Source organism: Astyanax mexicanus, chromosome 6 (genome assembly GCF_023375975.1).
Source record: "Astyanax mexicanus isolate ESR-SI-001 chromosome 6, AstMex3_surface, whole genome shotgun sequence".
NCBI classification, from domain to species: domain Eukaryota; kingdom Metazoa; phylum Chordata; class Actinopteri; order Characiformes; family Acestrorhamphidae; genus Astyanax; species Astyanax mexicanus.
The window spans coordinates 30,256,586-30,270,985 of NC_064413.1; the positions used below are offsets into that span (position 1 = coordinate 30,256,586).

Sequence of the window (14,400 nt, forward strand, 5' to 3'; positions counted from 1 at the left end):
GGTGGCAAGGCAAAAGAAATGTTATTTAATGTAGTTGTATTCTAGTTTTTGATTGAATTACTATAGGTCATATCAGTGGTGCCAATAAATGGCTTTATATGAAATCATGAGTTCGAAGAGAAAAATCAGTGTACATCTGCACTGACTAAAAGATCTGTTTATTTATGTTATAGAGCAGGGGTATTTAATTAGAATTCAGTTTGGTCCAGTTAGAGAAAATTTCATCAGGCTAAGGTCCGGACCGTCGCCAATGTTAACTTGTTTTATAATTCAGTGCTTTATTCTGTTTACTGAAGAAGCCTATAGTAGTTCTGTCAGTGTTTTATGTTATCAACAACTGAAAGACAAAACAAATTACACATACTAGTACATTCCAACAATATTTATTGTTTTAAATATGGCTTGTCACAATAATTACATTTTTGATTACATTTTGTGAATCTGTATGTTAAATTTGTTTGAAAATGCTATATTTATTCAATTTGATTTTATTTATATTAGATTTAGGCCTGTCTGTCATAATAATAATAATTACATGAATGATAAATTGTACAATATAGAGAGAAATATATATGGCCAAAATATCAGCTTTTAAAAAAAAAAAACAGCATTTTTATTTTATTTAATATTATTACTGTATCAGACTTTATTTTGTTGTGAGTAAAACTGATGGTTGTCAATGCTTTTTGTCCCCTAGGGGTTTTCTTAGTTTTGAGGTAGGGTTGTTTTGGGAGTAAAGAGAGCGCGCCTGCGAGCGAGGGAGTTTTTTTTTCTTTCTGAGGAGTTCTGATCAGGTGGAGTAAAGTGGAATATTTTGCACTCTTGTCTCGGTTGTTTCTCTTTCTTGTCTCTCAGTTACATTACTGTCAGTATGTTTTTTAAATGTAGTATTTTAATGTTTTTTTTTCTGGTGCGCACCATCTGTATTAGCTCTTCTCGCATTATTCTCCCACTTCTCACCGCCTGCTCGCATCTGCACAGATCTGATTGGCAGAGGAGAGCGTTTGGTGTTCTTACAACACACGTGATTGGTCTGTGAGTTTACCTCTTTAAATGAACACGGTCAGGATTAAATCCTTCTCAGTAGTTTATCGATTTGTGTCCGGATTGGACAACGTCTGTGTCCGGACCCGGACCGAGATCTGCCTATAAGTGACCCCTGTTATAGAGGATGCTATGAACAGGTGGATACATGGTTAGATTAGGTTAGGCTATTATTAGGCTTTATTTCTACTTTTATAAAATAGGTCAATTTGATTTTGCACTGTGTCAACACCCACCCAACAAACACTGCAGACAATCGACAGCCATAAGAGTTCTCCAGTTCCCAGAATTGAAAACTGCCTCAATTATCATTAGACATAATAGCATTTTACTGTATAATCCATAGTGAGAATGTGACAATAAAAATACCATGAGCTCATTCCTCATCCTGTAATTTAGATGGTAAAAGGTTGAGAGTAGTTCTGGGATGGTGAACGACGCCGGATAGAGCTTCACGATGGTGAACAAATAAATGTCAGGCTTAAATGCACTCTCTAATTGACAGCTGTGCCCCACTTTGCCAGCATTACAATCAATAACACCAACACCAGCACGTATCTGTAGCTTCAAGACTGTAGTTCCCTCTGTTCAGAGAGAGAGAGAGAGAGAGAGCAGGAAAGATTGAGCTTGTGTTCAAACGTACATGTACTATAGGGATTTTCTAATTTTCTGAAAATGGTGCCTCGTGCTTCCTTAATGCCAGCCACATGGTGTGTGTGTGCGCATTAGAGTAAATGAACGAAACATAAGGCAGGCATTATCACAATATGGTTGCACTTTACTAAACAATCTCTCTTCATTAAAGCTGTCATATGTCATGAATATGAAAGAAATAACATCCTAACCATACACAAACACAGCTTGCAGCCCATGTGCTGGTACATGTACATTGTTAGCCTCCTTTTATGCAGTTTACCAAAAATCAGGACCCCACAATTGATCAGGACCGCCACAGAGCAGGTATTATTTGGGTGGTGGTCACTGCTGTGACATTGACATGGTTCTGTGTCATTTAGTGTTAGTGTATGTTGTGCTGGTACAAGTGAATCAGACACAGCAGTGCTGCTGGAGATTTTAAACACCACTCACTGTGTCCACTCACTTTACACTCTATTAGAGTTGGTACTTCTACCTACTTCTACCTATCTGTCCCCAGAGACAGAAGCTCATCTGTTGCTGCTGTTTGTTTTGATCATCAGCCGTCAGCTTATTAGGACAGCTTATTTTAATCCTTAATGAATGTATTATATATTTTTTTATTATACATGTATGAATAGTCTGTCCAGAGGTAGATGGGACCTTATCTGAGGCTTGGTTCCTCCCAAGGTCATTTGTTCCAGCCCTGAGAGAGTTTTTCCTCGCTGCTTTCAATCACTGGGCATTATATGTTCCATGTTTTAAGTTCTGTCTGATTTAAGTTCTGCTACCTAATTTTTGTTAAGCTGTGTTGTGACAAAATTGGTTGTAAAAGCTCTATATAAATACATTTGATTTGATTTGACTGTACATTTCTACCACTGCGCACTGAATATTTATAGTTGATAAACTATTCTTACAGAGGCTTCTAAAAGTATTCGTACCCCTTGAAATTGTTTAGCTTTTGTTACCTTACAACCACAAACTAGTATGTATTTTATTGAGATTTTAAGTAATAGACCAACAAAAAGTAGCACACAATTATATGAGTTTGTGGTTGTAAGGTGACAAAAGTAAAAAGGGGTATGCATACATTTGCAAGCCACTGATAGTCCAGCAGTGACACTCAGGTGTTTAAAAACTCCAGCAGCACTGCTGTACCTGATCCACTTGTACCAGCATAACACACACTAACACACAACCAGTGCCACTGCAGTGCCCAAATAATGCCAGCTCTGTGGTGGTCCTCTGTGGTCCTGATCATTGAAAGAAAGTATGAAAAGCATTAACAATGTATGTAGAGAATTAAAAGGACTACAGTCTGTAAGTATAAAACTACAAAGTGCTCCTATACAGTCAGTGAAGGTCAAGAAATGGAACAAGGAGATGGCTGTTTAATCAACTGCTGATGTTTAGAAATAATGCTGTTGCAAATCTTGATTTTATGACCGATGCTGATGGAAACACTCTTGAGCACCAAGCATTTGAAAGCAGATTCAGCAGATTTGAAAGTATTCTAGTTATAGTGTAGCCTCCACAAAAAAGTAGAAAAAATAGAAAGAAGGAACCCACCAATTTTAAATTACCAACCCAGTATGATATCCTATCAGCGCATCCCAAAGGGGCAGATTTTGAGAGAGCAGATTTATTTGTGTGTGATGACATCAATATTCTGAGGCAAATTACATATCTAGAAACTCTGGCCTGCCACTACCAACAGCTAATAATCTCAGACAGATCTCATTACTGTGAACTGATGTGGGGCGAGAGAGGGCCGTTTCTATAAGCTCTCACTGTCATCTCTCACAAAATCCAGCTGTATCATTTCAATAAGGCACAAACATCATCCTTCATTTTAAATTCAGCACTCGTTCGTACCCACGATCCTACAGCAGATACTAGCTGTCCAAGAAGACTCAACAGGGCTCAGCGGCGGAGGCATCTCACGGTCATTTCTAAAGGTCACGCAACAAATATATAAAAAATATATATATATATATATATATATATATATATATATATATATATATTAAGTCAAGCCTCAGGACTAAGCTAAGCATAGCATAGCATAGCAAGGAGATGTCCCTTCCATTGACAGACCCGATCAATAACAGGAACATCAGAGCAAAGGAGTGAAGCAGTGAAGCTGATGAGAAGGATTCAGTCACCCCACCTCAGTGTTCGCACCTGAGCCCTTCATTACCTCCTTCAGTTTTCACCAGAAAACAAATACAAAGAACAACTAAGCTTACACTTTTAAAAACCAAGCTCATTCAAATGGTTCTAAGAGGGATGCCATACAAGAACCACTTTTGATTCCATAAAGAACATGTATCTGACACATGTAAGACATAAGATATGCATTAAATGTTTTCTTTTAAGTTATAAGCAGTAGCAGTGCTGAGTTGGAAAAATATTCGAATTAATGGTATCAGTATCTTTGTATAGCCATCCCTGCACTATCTAATATATTTATTCTAAAAGCAGAAAGGTCTGGTAATGTAATCTTCTATGTGTCACCAGAGATGTCTCCAAATAAACCTACATAACTGTCACTTTAAACTGGCAGAGAATGTTCTCACCAAGTGAATGTTTTTCACACCTATACATATCTATTGTCTCAGAGTTTGTTTGGGGTGGGGTTGGGGTAATGGCTTAGGAGCTCACAGAGCATGCTCTGTGGCAGGCCTTTCTTCTTTGTCTGAGGTTATGGGGGGACTTTTCTACTGTTTATTTGTGTGGGGTTTGTTGTTGCAGTTCTACTGATGGAGTGTGGTAGATGGATGTGTTCAAAGGTGTTCCACTAAATAACTCCTTAAATTTATTTAAGGAATTTATACTTTTACTGGTGTAAGTGGACCACAGTTTCGGTCTGTGTCGCCATGAGTCATCATTACATTTCTGGGAGGTGCACATATGGCCACAGCATACAGCATGTACGTTAAATGATACCTGACTACATGAGGGTTATTATAATGATTTGACACAAGAACGTAAATCAGCCTTTTTTATGTTTTTTTCTGGTGTTCCTTAAACATTTAAATCATTTAAAGAATGTACTTCTCTGCAGTTCTCCCACTGGCAAAACTCCACACATTCACTAGTTAAAAAACACTAAAATATTTTGTAATAATGGTAAGTATTTTAATATATTAGTCCTTCATTTGGTTTAAAATACAAAGCTGATTTTGTGTTCTCTGCTAAAGCATTTACGCTACAGAGAAACAGGTGGCTGGGAGCTTGCCATTTTCTTTAGCATCTTTCATTGTGATGCTTTGATTCTAAAAGAGAGAGGCATGCCAAATTCATTTGAAATGGCACCAGTGAAGCTCCCATTAGTGCTTCAGCAGCTGTAAGTGGCAGGTTGATTCAGACATCAGGCTGTGTGGGAGAGACAGTGTGTGACTCACCATGTTCCACATTATAAACACAACCTCCACCAGGAGCATCTCCTGAAAGTACCAAGCATAGACTGCATTAATGGATCTCTAACCTCTGAAACATTTTCAACAACTTAATTCAAACACGTCCATTTGAACAATTATTAATAAATATATATATATTTCAGCTGAAAACTGGAAATGCTGCATGCCCTTCAGATTAGCGTGTGGTAGGTAGAAGTACTTGTTACTTAGCCTGAGGAGGTACAAGCTTTTCACTATATTTTTTGACCTTTGCTTTATGACAGACTGGATTCAGGTTTGTTCAGGTAGATTGAAGCTCATTTTTTAAAGAGTTTTACAGATTTTTGATCTGGACTGTGTTGTTCAGGCTGGTGCTCAGGTAAATTATCCTACTGAAAGATGATGTTGCTCTCAAGCTTTATTCTTTTAGTGCATTTAGTTTTCTTTAACACTGACATGCAATGGGACATTTTACCTAGCTCTATTAACGCTAAAGAACTATGCATTGACTAAATGTGGATGTGATTTGTGCCACTTGTTTGACTGCACAGACATATCTAGCCAGATGCCACTGGTCATGATCATTACCACCCACTGCTAATACATTTAATAAACTTTTTTTTTAAATGCACCTGTATCTTACCTGTTGGTAAGATTGTGCTAGCTATAGTAAATGAAAGCCCCACATTAGTAGTCGGTGACACAAATCATATGTACCTAGTAAGCTGAATGAGCATTACTGTCATAACTTACTGTGTGACCACTGCAAATAACATCAGTGCTATTAATGTTGTAATATTACATTTGATGCCTTTGTTGAGGGCAACTGAAGTATATATCTACTTTAGATTTTAAGCATTGTTACAGGATTCTAAAGTCTAGAATGTCCAAAAGCAGTTTAAAATAGTTTAAAATAATTACCCCATATTTGGCATCAATTCTACTTCTATTCTGTAATGGTTATGTTGTTTAATTAAGTCAGTTATTAAGCTTCAGTGGAGAGTATTTGATTTAGTTTCATTAGTGATAATGTCTCAGACAGTTCAGGAACCATCAATTTAAAAGTTTGAAGAGGAACATGGGATCTGTGTGTGCTCTTTTCTACGGACAGTGTTGTAAATCTAAAGTACAGTTTTAGTGTGGTAAGAGTTTTTGTAGGGCTTTTTTAAAGAAAACCCCAATATGATCAGTTTGGACATGTTCTGTAGTGTATACGTCTCTTTCCACAGGTTCACAGGTTTACCTAGGCTACGCTTAGCCCTGAAAAAAATGTGGTATGAGTATTAAAAAAAAAAAAAAAAAGATGGAAAAAAAACTGCAATAAAGCATTGGTTCTTAATTTCTCTGCTCAACATGAATGTGTTCTTTATGTTCATTCAAGATCTAACATTACCATATTAGATTTTTAACTTGACTACCGTTCAAGTGGAATTTTTCTTTTTCTTTTCTGAATCATGGATTCAAAGTGAATATATTGTATACAAATGATATTGGAGAAAGCACATTTGTAGAAGGGCTGCATATTGGCAAACACTTGGTAAAACTATACACCATTATATTTATAAAATCTGAGAAAAAATAAAGTTTACATTCTATTCAATTATAGAGTACAACACTGCTCTATTGGTCAGGGCTAAGCACAACACTAAATGAACCACTGTCTTCCTCTAATATTTATATGTAAACAAAGAATAAATACAGTATTGCAAAGCAAAATTTTGTGACACTTGGATATTTTTACATTTTCTCCCTAAATTATATGGAGTTCTATCAATAAAAAAAAATTATAGCCATCACTAAATCAAAAATTAAACAAATAATGCTTAAAATGTTAGCTCTTCTGATGGACTGCTCAAAAATGTTTTTGGTAGAATGTTTTATTCATTTTTTTTAGTTTCAACATGTATGTAGGTCTGCATGCGTGTACCACAGCACTAAAACCCATACATGTAAAAACAGTATATGTAGACTGATCTCTTTCTAAAGCATAATAATACAAAAAAATTCACATGCTGGTTTAATTAAGCACAGAAAGTAACAAAATAGAAATGTCAAAGCCTTCAGCCTAACAAGCTGATTCAATATGTCCTGAGCTGCTGAGGGGGAATTTGCCTGGTATCTGGATCTTTTCAGACCAAGACCATTAAAGTAGTCTAAAAAGACCCGGTCAACCTTCAGTTCCACTTTCAAAAAGGAATGTTTTTGACTGATTGAAAGTTCACATTTCATATCAGATCCTATACTCTGATCTCATGGGTTCTTGGATGTTCATAAATTTTAATGAGAGATGTCCTGGAATGACACACTGTCAAATTTAGTGCTGTCTGTTCAAACCTCCCATGCATTCTGACCCAATATTCAATGGATTTTCTTCAGTGATGCACAGAATGTGAATTATTTGAAGTTTAATTTTGGTTAGGCAATTAGAGGAAATCGCAGTCTTCAAAACAGATTTAACAAGCATCTAAAAATATTGTACCTAACTTTTAATATAGATGGAATTATTCGAGCCCAGGCTAGACTTTAAATAAAGAGATAACTTTTATAAACATATTTTAATTGTTTGCGCTTATTTGGTTGTGATTATATAGTCAGTTTAATGTGATTTATGTTGTTTGCTTTAATGCATTTCAATGTACAACATGGTGGCATGTCAGTCAGGGAATTGAGTACCTTTGTGGTTCCCAAAATTATTCAGAGAATTCTTGGCTTTATTTGCACTATTTTCACCTTAAACATGCCTAAACATGATATTTAGTGTTTTCAGGAAGCTGGTGGACTGGCTCACGTGTGCCGGATACACTGTAAATACAGGCAGTATGAGAATGTTCAAGAACTAGTTTATGAAACATATTTTATCAGTGGTATCCTAATCCCATTTCCCTGTAGTACCTATTTTATGACAATCTTTAAATCACTTAGTAGACTTTGAAATATCATATCAGCCTTTGGAATAGCATTTTGCAAAATGCCATGTTAACAAATCTGGATAAAGAACAACTTTTACTGGTAGCTGGTTTCATGTGGTCTAACCTGGTCTTTGGTGTTGAAGGTGATCGAAAAGCAGGCCATCCAGCCAAAATACAATATGCTATATTAATAATCTAGCAGTTTAACCATCTCTTGACCATCTTAATGTATGTTGACCATCTGGTGTTTAGCAACCCATGCCAGGCTCTTTTTTTAGCTGGGTCATAAAAGAGAATAATATCATCTTTTTAAGAGAACCCACCAGACTACATCTACATATAACCCTAAAACACCCCACCTGATCCCACTATACTGCCTTGATTAGAAGGCCATGCTTAACTGGAATAGGTGTTAGATTTAAGATGGAGTTAAAATTTGCAGTAAGTCAACTCATCTCTATCTGTCATGAGGAGGACTGGGGACCGCTCTCCTCTTTGTATAAACTGAAGCAATACTGCCATCCTGTGGTAAACCTCAACAATCTAGAGTACTCATGTCCAAGTCATACAATTATTTCCAATATATATATATATATATATATATATATATATATATATATATATATATATATATATATATATATATATGCATGTTTATTTAGAGTCACAGAAACAAACATTAATCTGCGGAGGTCATGTAGAAAGGTAGAGTTGGAACCACTGTGAAGCACAACCACTGAAGAGTCAAGATGATTTTTCAAATATTGAAACTTAACACTGTTTTTTATTACATAAAGATATGTATTCTGACAGAACTGTTATCAAGAACACATTTCTATTTCCAGATAGTTCTGTATCATGTTTCAGTGTCAGTATATATGTAATAGAATTAAATGGTATGTGATTTTAAATGTAATAAACTCCCTCTAAATTTGTTTGTTTATTTAATGACATAATCAACACATTTTAAATAATAGCAAACCTATATTCAAGTCTGGTGTTTGTAACTGTACTGCTGAATGTAAATTGTAATGTAAATCAAAAGGGTCATAACACAGTTTATAATCATAGTCATCTAAATTATCAAAACTCAAAATAAAGCATAATAATATTATGAATGAAAAACAAATTGTCCTCCTGTTGCAGTGTCTAAATAAATAGATAGCAAGAATTTACCCATGCAATGTACACTACCAGTCAAAAGTATGTATAGTTATCCACTATCTGTGCTTTATGGCCCAGACAAGCTTTTTTTATAATTTCTTATCTTAATCCTATATTAAGCTGCGGTAAAGGTATTAATTCTATATAATATATATATATATATATTTTTTACAATACAACTGGTACAAGGAGAATTGATACCTTTACCTAATACCTTTACATATAAATATATATATATATATATATATATATATATATATATATATATATATATATATTTTTTTTTTTTTTTTTTTTTTTTACAATACTGAAATTTCCTTTTTGGTGCAGTTTTTTCTTGAATGGCCCTGGCAGTTTACTACAAAATTTTGTGCTCTGGATTTGTACCATTTCGGGTTATTGCATTAAGAGCTTAAATGCCACAAGTAAAGAAAGCAGGGTTGTTCTCAAATGAATTAATGATTACAAAATGTGTTTTGTTACTCTGAACTGGAAACATTTATACACTTTTTTTTTTTTGGTTGTGTTTGTGTAGCTAACAAACTACGGGAATAGGAGTCATTATTGATTTTGAAAGCTTTTTACCAATTAATTTACATTAGAAAAATATTTGGGTTATAACAGGTTTTTCTTACATTGATAATACCATAAACGTTGTAGCCCAGCTGTTTTATATTTTTATATTAATTAAAAATAGCTGTGTGATCCCTGTATAATTTCCCCTTAAAAAACAAACGAAAAACAAGCCAAGCCACCAAACAAGCCACCTTTCTTTTTCTTATTCTTGAAAAAAATGTAGCGATATAGAATAATACACTGTATGCATGTGTTTTATTCAATGTTTAGATAACTAAATGTGTGAATTGTGTGAATGTGATGATTAATTACCTGAGGAGAAAATCAGGAAACTGTAGGAACGGATCTTCTGCTCGTGTTTCCGAGAGGAAGCAGTTGGTGGTGGGGATTGTGGGGCAGGAGGTTCTCAGAAGCTGTTTATGAAACATTATGCTCTTTTCTCTTCAGCTGTTGGTACTTTTGGTTTTACTGTTTCTCTGAAATATGTATATTATATTAGTAACATCGGTGTGCGGTACATTTGCTGTGGATTGGTGTTTATTTTGATAGCGGGCGTGCTAACAACGGGTAAACAGAGACGGCTAGCTTTAGCATTAGCGTTAGCTAGATTAGCTAACGGTAGCTAGCCACCCTAATCTGACTGCAGTCACTGCTGCTGCTAAGTAGCTAACGCTAGTGTTTGTAGCCTTTATTCTCCTATATTTAACTATATTAGACGTACATTAATATTTTAATTATATTTAGAATGATCTGTTTCTCAACACTTTAGTGTATTTAGCTAATATAATGTAGCTAATGTGAAATAATTATAATAAAAAAAACAGAATTTAGAGTTAACCTAGGTTTATAGTTACTATCGCTTTAGCATGCAAGCTTACGCTAGTTAGGTTATGTTGGCTAAATTGGGAACTGTTTATCTGGCTTTGTTTACTCTTTGTTAATATGTCTAATAATTATTTTATCAGGTTAAGTAATGAGTAAAGAGTTACAAATGAGGGCCGCAATCAATCAGAAGTTAATCGAGATGGGAGAGAGGGAGAGGTACGTATTTTTTTTTTTTTTACTTCGGTTTAATAACTAAATGAATAAATGTAGAGATTAGTTCACGCCATCAGAATGTCGAGTCTAAACATATCTGTTCTTTGCGTTACAGGTTAAAGGAGCTGCTCAGAGCTAAACTCATCGAGTGCGGTTGGAGAGATCAGTTAAAAGCACATTGCAAAGGTGAGAACAGAGTCTCAGTGCGTTTCAGTAAAGAGCTGAGAATTCATACTGCCTTCAGTCGAGTATAAACTATCCAATATCTTTATTTTCTTTTAATAAAAGGCAACAAACAAATGGGCGCCCAAATAAAGGATAAAGTCTAAAACGCGAGGTAGACGTGAAAGCATAATGTACTAAAACCATGATATAGAAACACCAGACTCATCTAATTTAGCGTTATGACTTTTTATAAGTGTGTCAGAGAGACAGAGGTTTTGTGGCCTTGTCATTTTGTTTTAGTACATTGAGCCACGTTTAAAAAAAAATCTTAGTTTCCTTTAGGTCACAGGTTCGTCCAGTAGTAGAGAGTTCCTATGGAGAGTAATAAATGCAGTTCATGTGGTTGTTCTGTGTTGTAGTTTTGGTACACATTAGGCTTTTTCCTCATTAAGTGTTTTAAACTCTCCCAATAAAGCCTTATTTACTAAATTGAACTATAAGTTAGTACATAGTGCTCATTTGCATGAACCCATTTTTTTATTTGGTCTGTTTTACTATAAACACTCATCTGGCTGCTGCTAGTTTTGTTTGGACACTACTAAGATCTAAATATTTGCTAGTAGTTTTTGGGGAAAGCTTAACACAATAATAAAAATAATGTGATTTTGTTGTTTCTGACCAAAACAATCATACATGCGTATAGATTAAAGGTTTTAAAAGGAGATTTTGGACAGTGTCATTGGAGCACTTCTTAGTTAAACACTACTTCATAGAATATTCAGTATCAGTGTTCTTATTAACCTTACATAAGCCAAATATATAAGCATTAAAAATACAAATCAGTGTTGACATTTCATCCTCAGAAGAAAGAAAAAAAATACACGCCCTTGACGACAAAAAATAAACTGCCTTTTAATTTGGGAAATGTTATAAAAAGAAAATCAGGAAGGGTTCACCAAATGCATACATTCTGACTTATAGTTAAACCAGAACAGCTAGATCCGATTGCAAAATAAATTATGATGAATATGTTAATTGATAAATTATTGCTGTTGGTCCTTTGTAATAAGTGAAGGTACTCAAAGCATCCCTGATTTTGCAGAGGTCATCAAGGAAAAGGGGATTGAGAATGTCACAGTAGAAGACTTGGTTGCTGGAGTCACTCCTAAAGGCAGAGGTAAGCGTCTACTAACTATCTTCATTAATCTGCATGTTTGTCAATAATGAATATGTGTGATTGAAAACAAATAAACTGATTATGTGGTATAGAAGAATTTTAATTGATGCATTTTTGTTTTTTTCTCAGCCCTGGTGCCTGACAGTGTGAAGAAGGAGCTTCTGCAGAGAATAAGAGCTTTTCTAGCCCAGCATTCTACATGAATTACTGGCAGCACGGGGAATATGACCCTATGCCAATTGAAATGCCACAATGTTAGCTGTGAAACTATTGGACTTTTTTTAACTGTGTATTGTCATGTATGTGGTGAAGAAATGTAAGCAAATCAGTTAAATGATTTTGTTGCACCAATAAAGTTTGCTCATTTTTGTACATAATTCTAATACTGTGAATGACATTTTTTGCTGGGAGCTGCATTTAGGTGAGAAAAGTAACAAGAGCTTAAAATGGTATAGCAATTTTTTTTTTTAAATACTTTTTGAAACTTAAAATAAAGTTGAAGATATTGTTGCAGTAGTAAGCAGAGCTTTGGTCTCTGCTCTTGCCAAGCTGTACAGTGTGGCTTATGATGAATCGTAGGTTGCATTAATATCCCTCCTTTAACTGTAGAGTTATTTTTTTATATATTTATAAATTTGTATTGCAGACATTTATACCCATACAGCATGATGGATTGTATTTTGATCAAATCTGCTCTTAATTTTGTCTAAACAGTTTTTTTTTAATATATACATTTGTCCTTTTTGAGTTCTTGGTGGTACAGATGGTACAGAACAATCCAAATGCCCAAACCTCATTTACAAAGCAGTTCCACATCATTTTTAACAATGATTGTTTGGCCATAGTGCTAACAAGCTAAATAAGGTCTTAGGTCGTAGAGCTTGTCAAATTATGGTGCTATTTTACTTCATTCTTAAATTCGTACAAAATAAAAATATTTACAAAGTATTCTTACCAAAATATTTCATCCTAAACAACATGCATATTGTTGATCTTTTATTCTTCTAGTTATTAAAACAAACAAAAAAAAATGATATATATATATATATATATATATATATATATATATATATATATATATATATATATATATATATATATATATATATGCATAGTACTTTTTGTGTTCATTTAGGAAAGCCCTCAAAGATATTCACTATTTAAAAAAAACCTAAAGATGCATTTTGTACTCTCATTTTGACCCAGAAAATAAAATAAGAATAAAAAGAAAATGTTGAATAAAAAATAGAATTCAAAGGTCTAGTGCTGCCGTAATATACATGTCCATGAAGAGCGTCTGCTAACTTCTGATTGTTTTTACTAAATGGAATGCGTGGGGAAAGTGACTGTCACATGCAATGTGAAATAAGCTAACATTAATTTCATAAACATATCACTTTGTAATCCATTTCTGAAGAAGGATCTGCAGTAATTGTTTAGGATTGCTTGTTCATCTTGGACTCGTACAGGTGTTTAATGGATGGCCTTTAAAATGGCAGTGGCGCCTGTGTATCCTCAGTGAGAAGCGGTGGTATTGTCTGTTTGTCCAGTGAGGTTTCCATTAACTATACAAGAAGCGATAGTGCACTTGGCTATTACTATAAGATGGCAAGTTTTCGTTGTACACAGCTTATGTTTGTATAAAGCCTTATGCTGTAGGCCTGTCACAATAACTATTTAAAAAATATAAACTATTGTCCAAATTGTTTCATGCCATTGATAATATAAGAATTAAATACTCTCTCTCTCTCTCTCTATATATATATATATATATATATATATATATATATATATATATATATATATATATATATATACATTTAGACAATGGAATTGGAATAAAAACAATGTTTAAATATCATAGAAAAATAAAGACTTTTAAACAAAGTTGAGGCAATGTTCAGGTCTGCAAACATTACGTCCATATATTTCACAATAAGTTGATATTGTAATTATAATTTGTTCACCTTTGGCCAAATTTAGTCTTTTCCTTCACTGACAAGTGGTAAACACAGTATTTTTACGAAATCCGCAATTTATGCTTAATCATTCATTAGATGCTCTAAAAACTGATGCACTGTTTGATGTATAATTCAGACAATCTAGCGCATTTTTAAACGTTAGAAACATTATTTACCCACAATTAGAGAACCATTTGGAAAAAGGAACTCAACATCTTTAAAGAACACCTTGCCAACTGTAAAGCATGGGAGCATAGGACAATGCTGAATGGGTGGAGGGAAGAGAAGTCATGAATGCAAATATTTCCTTTCTTAAAAATCCATGT

General features: G+C 34.3%; 1 protein-coding gene across 2 annotated transcripts; it reads left to right on the plus strand.

Moving 5' to 3' along the window:
- Positions 1 to 10,033: 10,033 nt before the first annotated feature.
- On the plus strand, positions 10,034 to 12,490 carry eny2 (ENY2 transcription and export complex 2 subunit). Of its 2 annotated transcripts, none has more exons than XM_049480678.1 (5): positions 10,034 to 10,186; positions 10,699 to 10,774; positions 10,887 to 10,957; positions 12,039 to 12,113; positions 12,243 to 12,490. In XM_049480678.1, the coding sequence occupies exons 2-5, from the start codon at positions 10,707 to 10,709 to the stop codon at positions 12,314 to 12,316; spliced, it is 288 nt and encodes a 95-aa protein (XP_049336635.1). In that variant the 5' UTR covers positions 10,034 to 10,186; positions 10,699 to 10,706; the 3' UTR covers positions 12,317 to 12,490. The 2 variants fall into 2 exon arrangements, with proteins under 2 accessions (XP_049336635.1, XP_007254555.2); XM_007254493.3 differs by having other exon boundaries at positions 10,079 to 10,182.
- Positions 12,491 to 14,400: the final 1,910 nt, after the last annotated feature.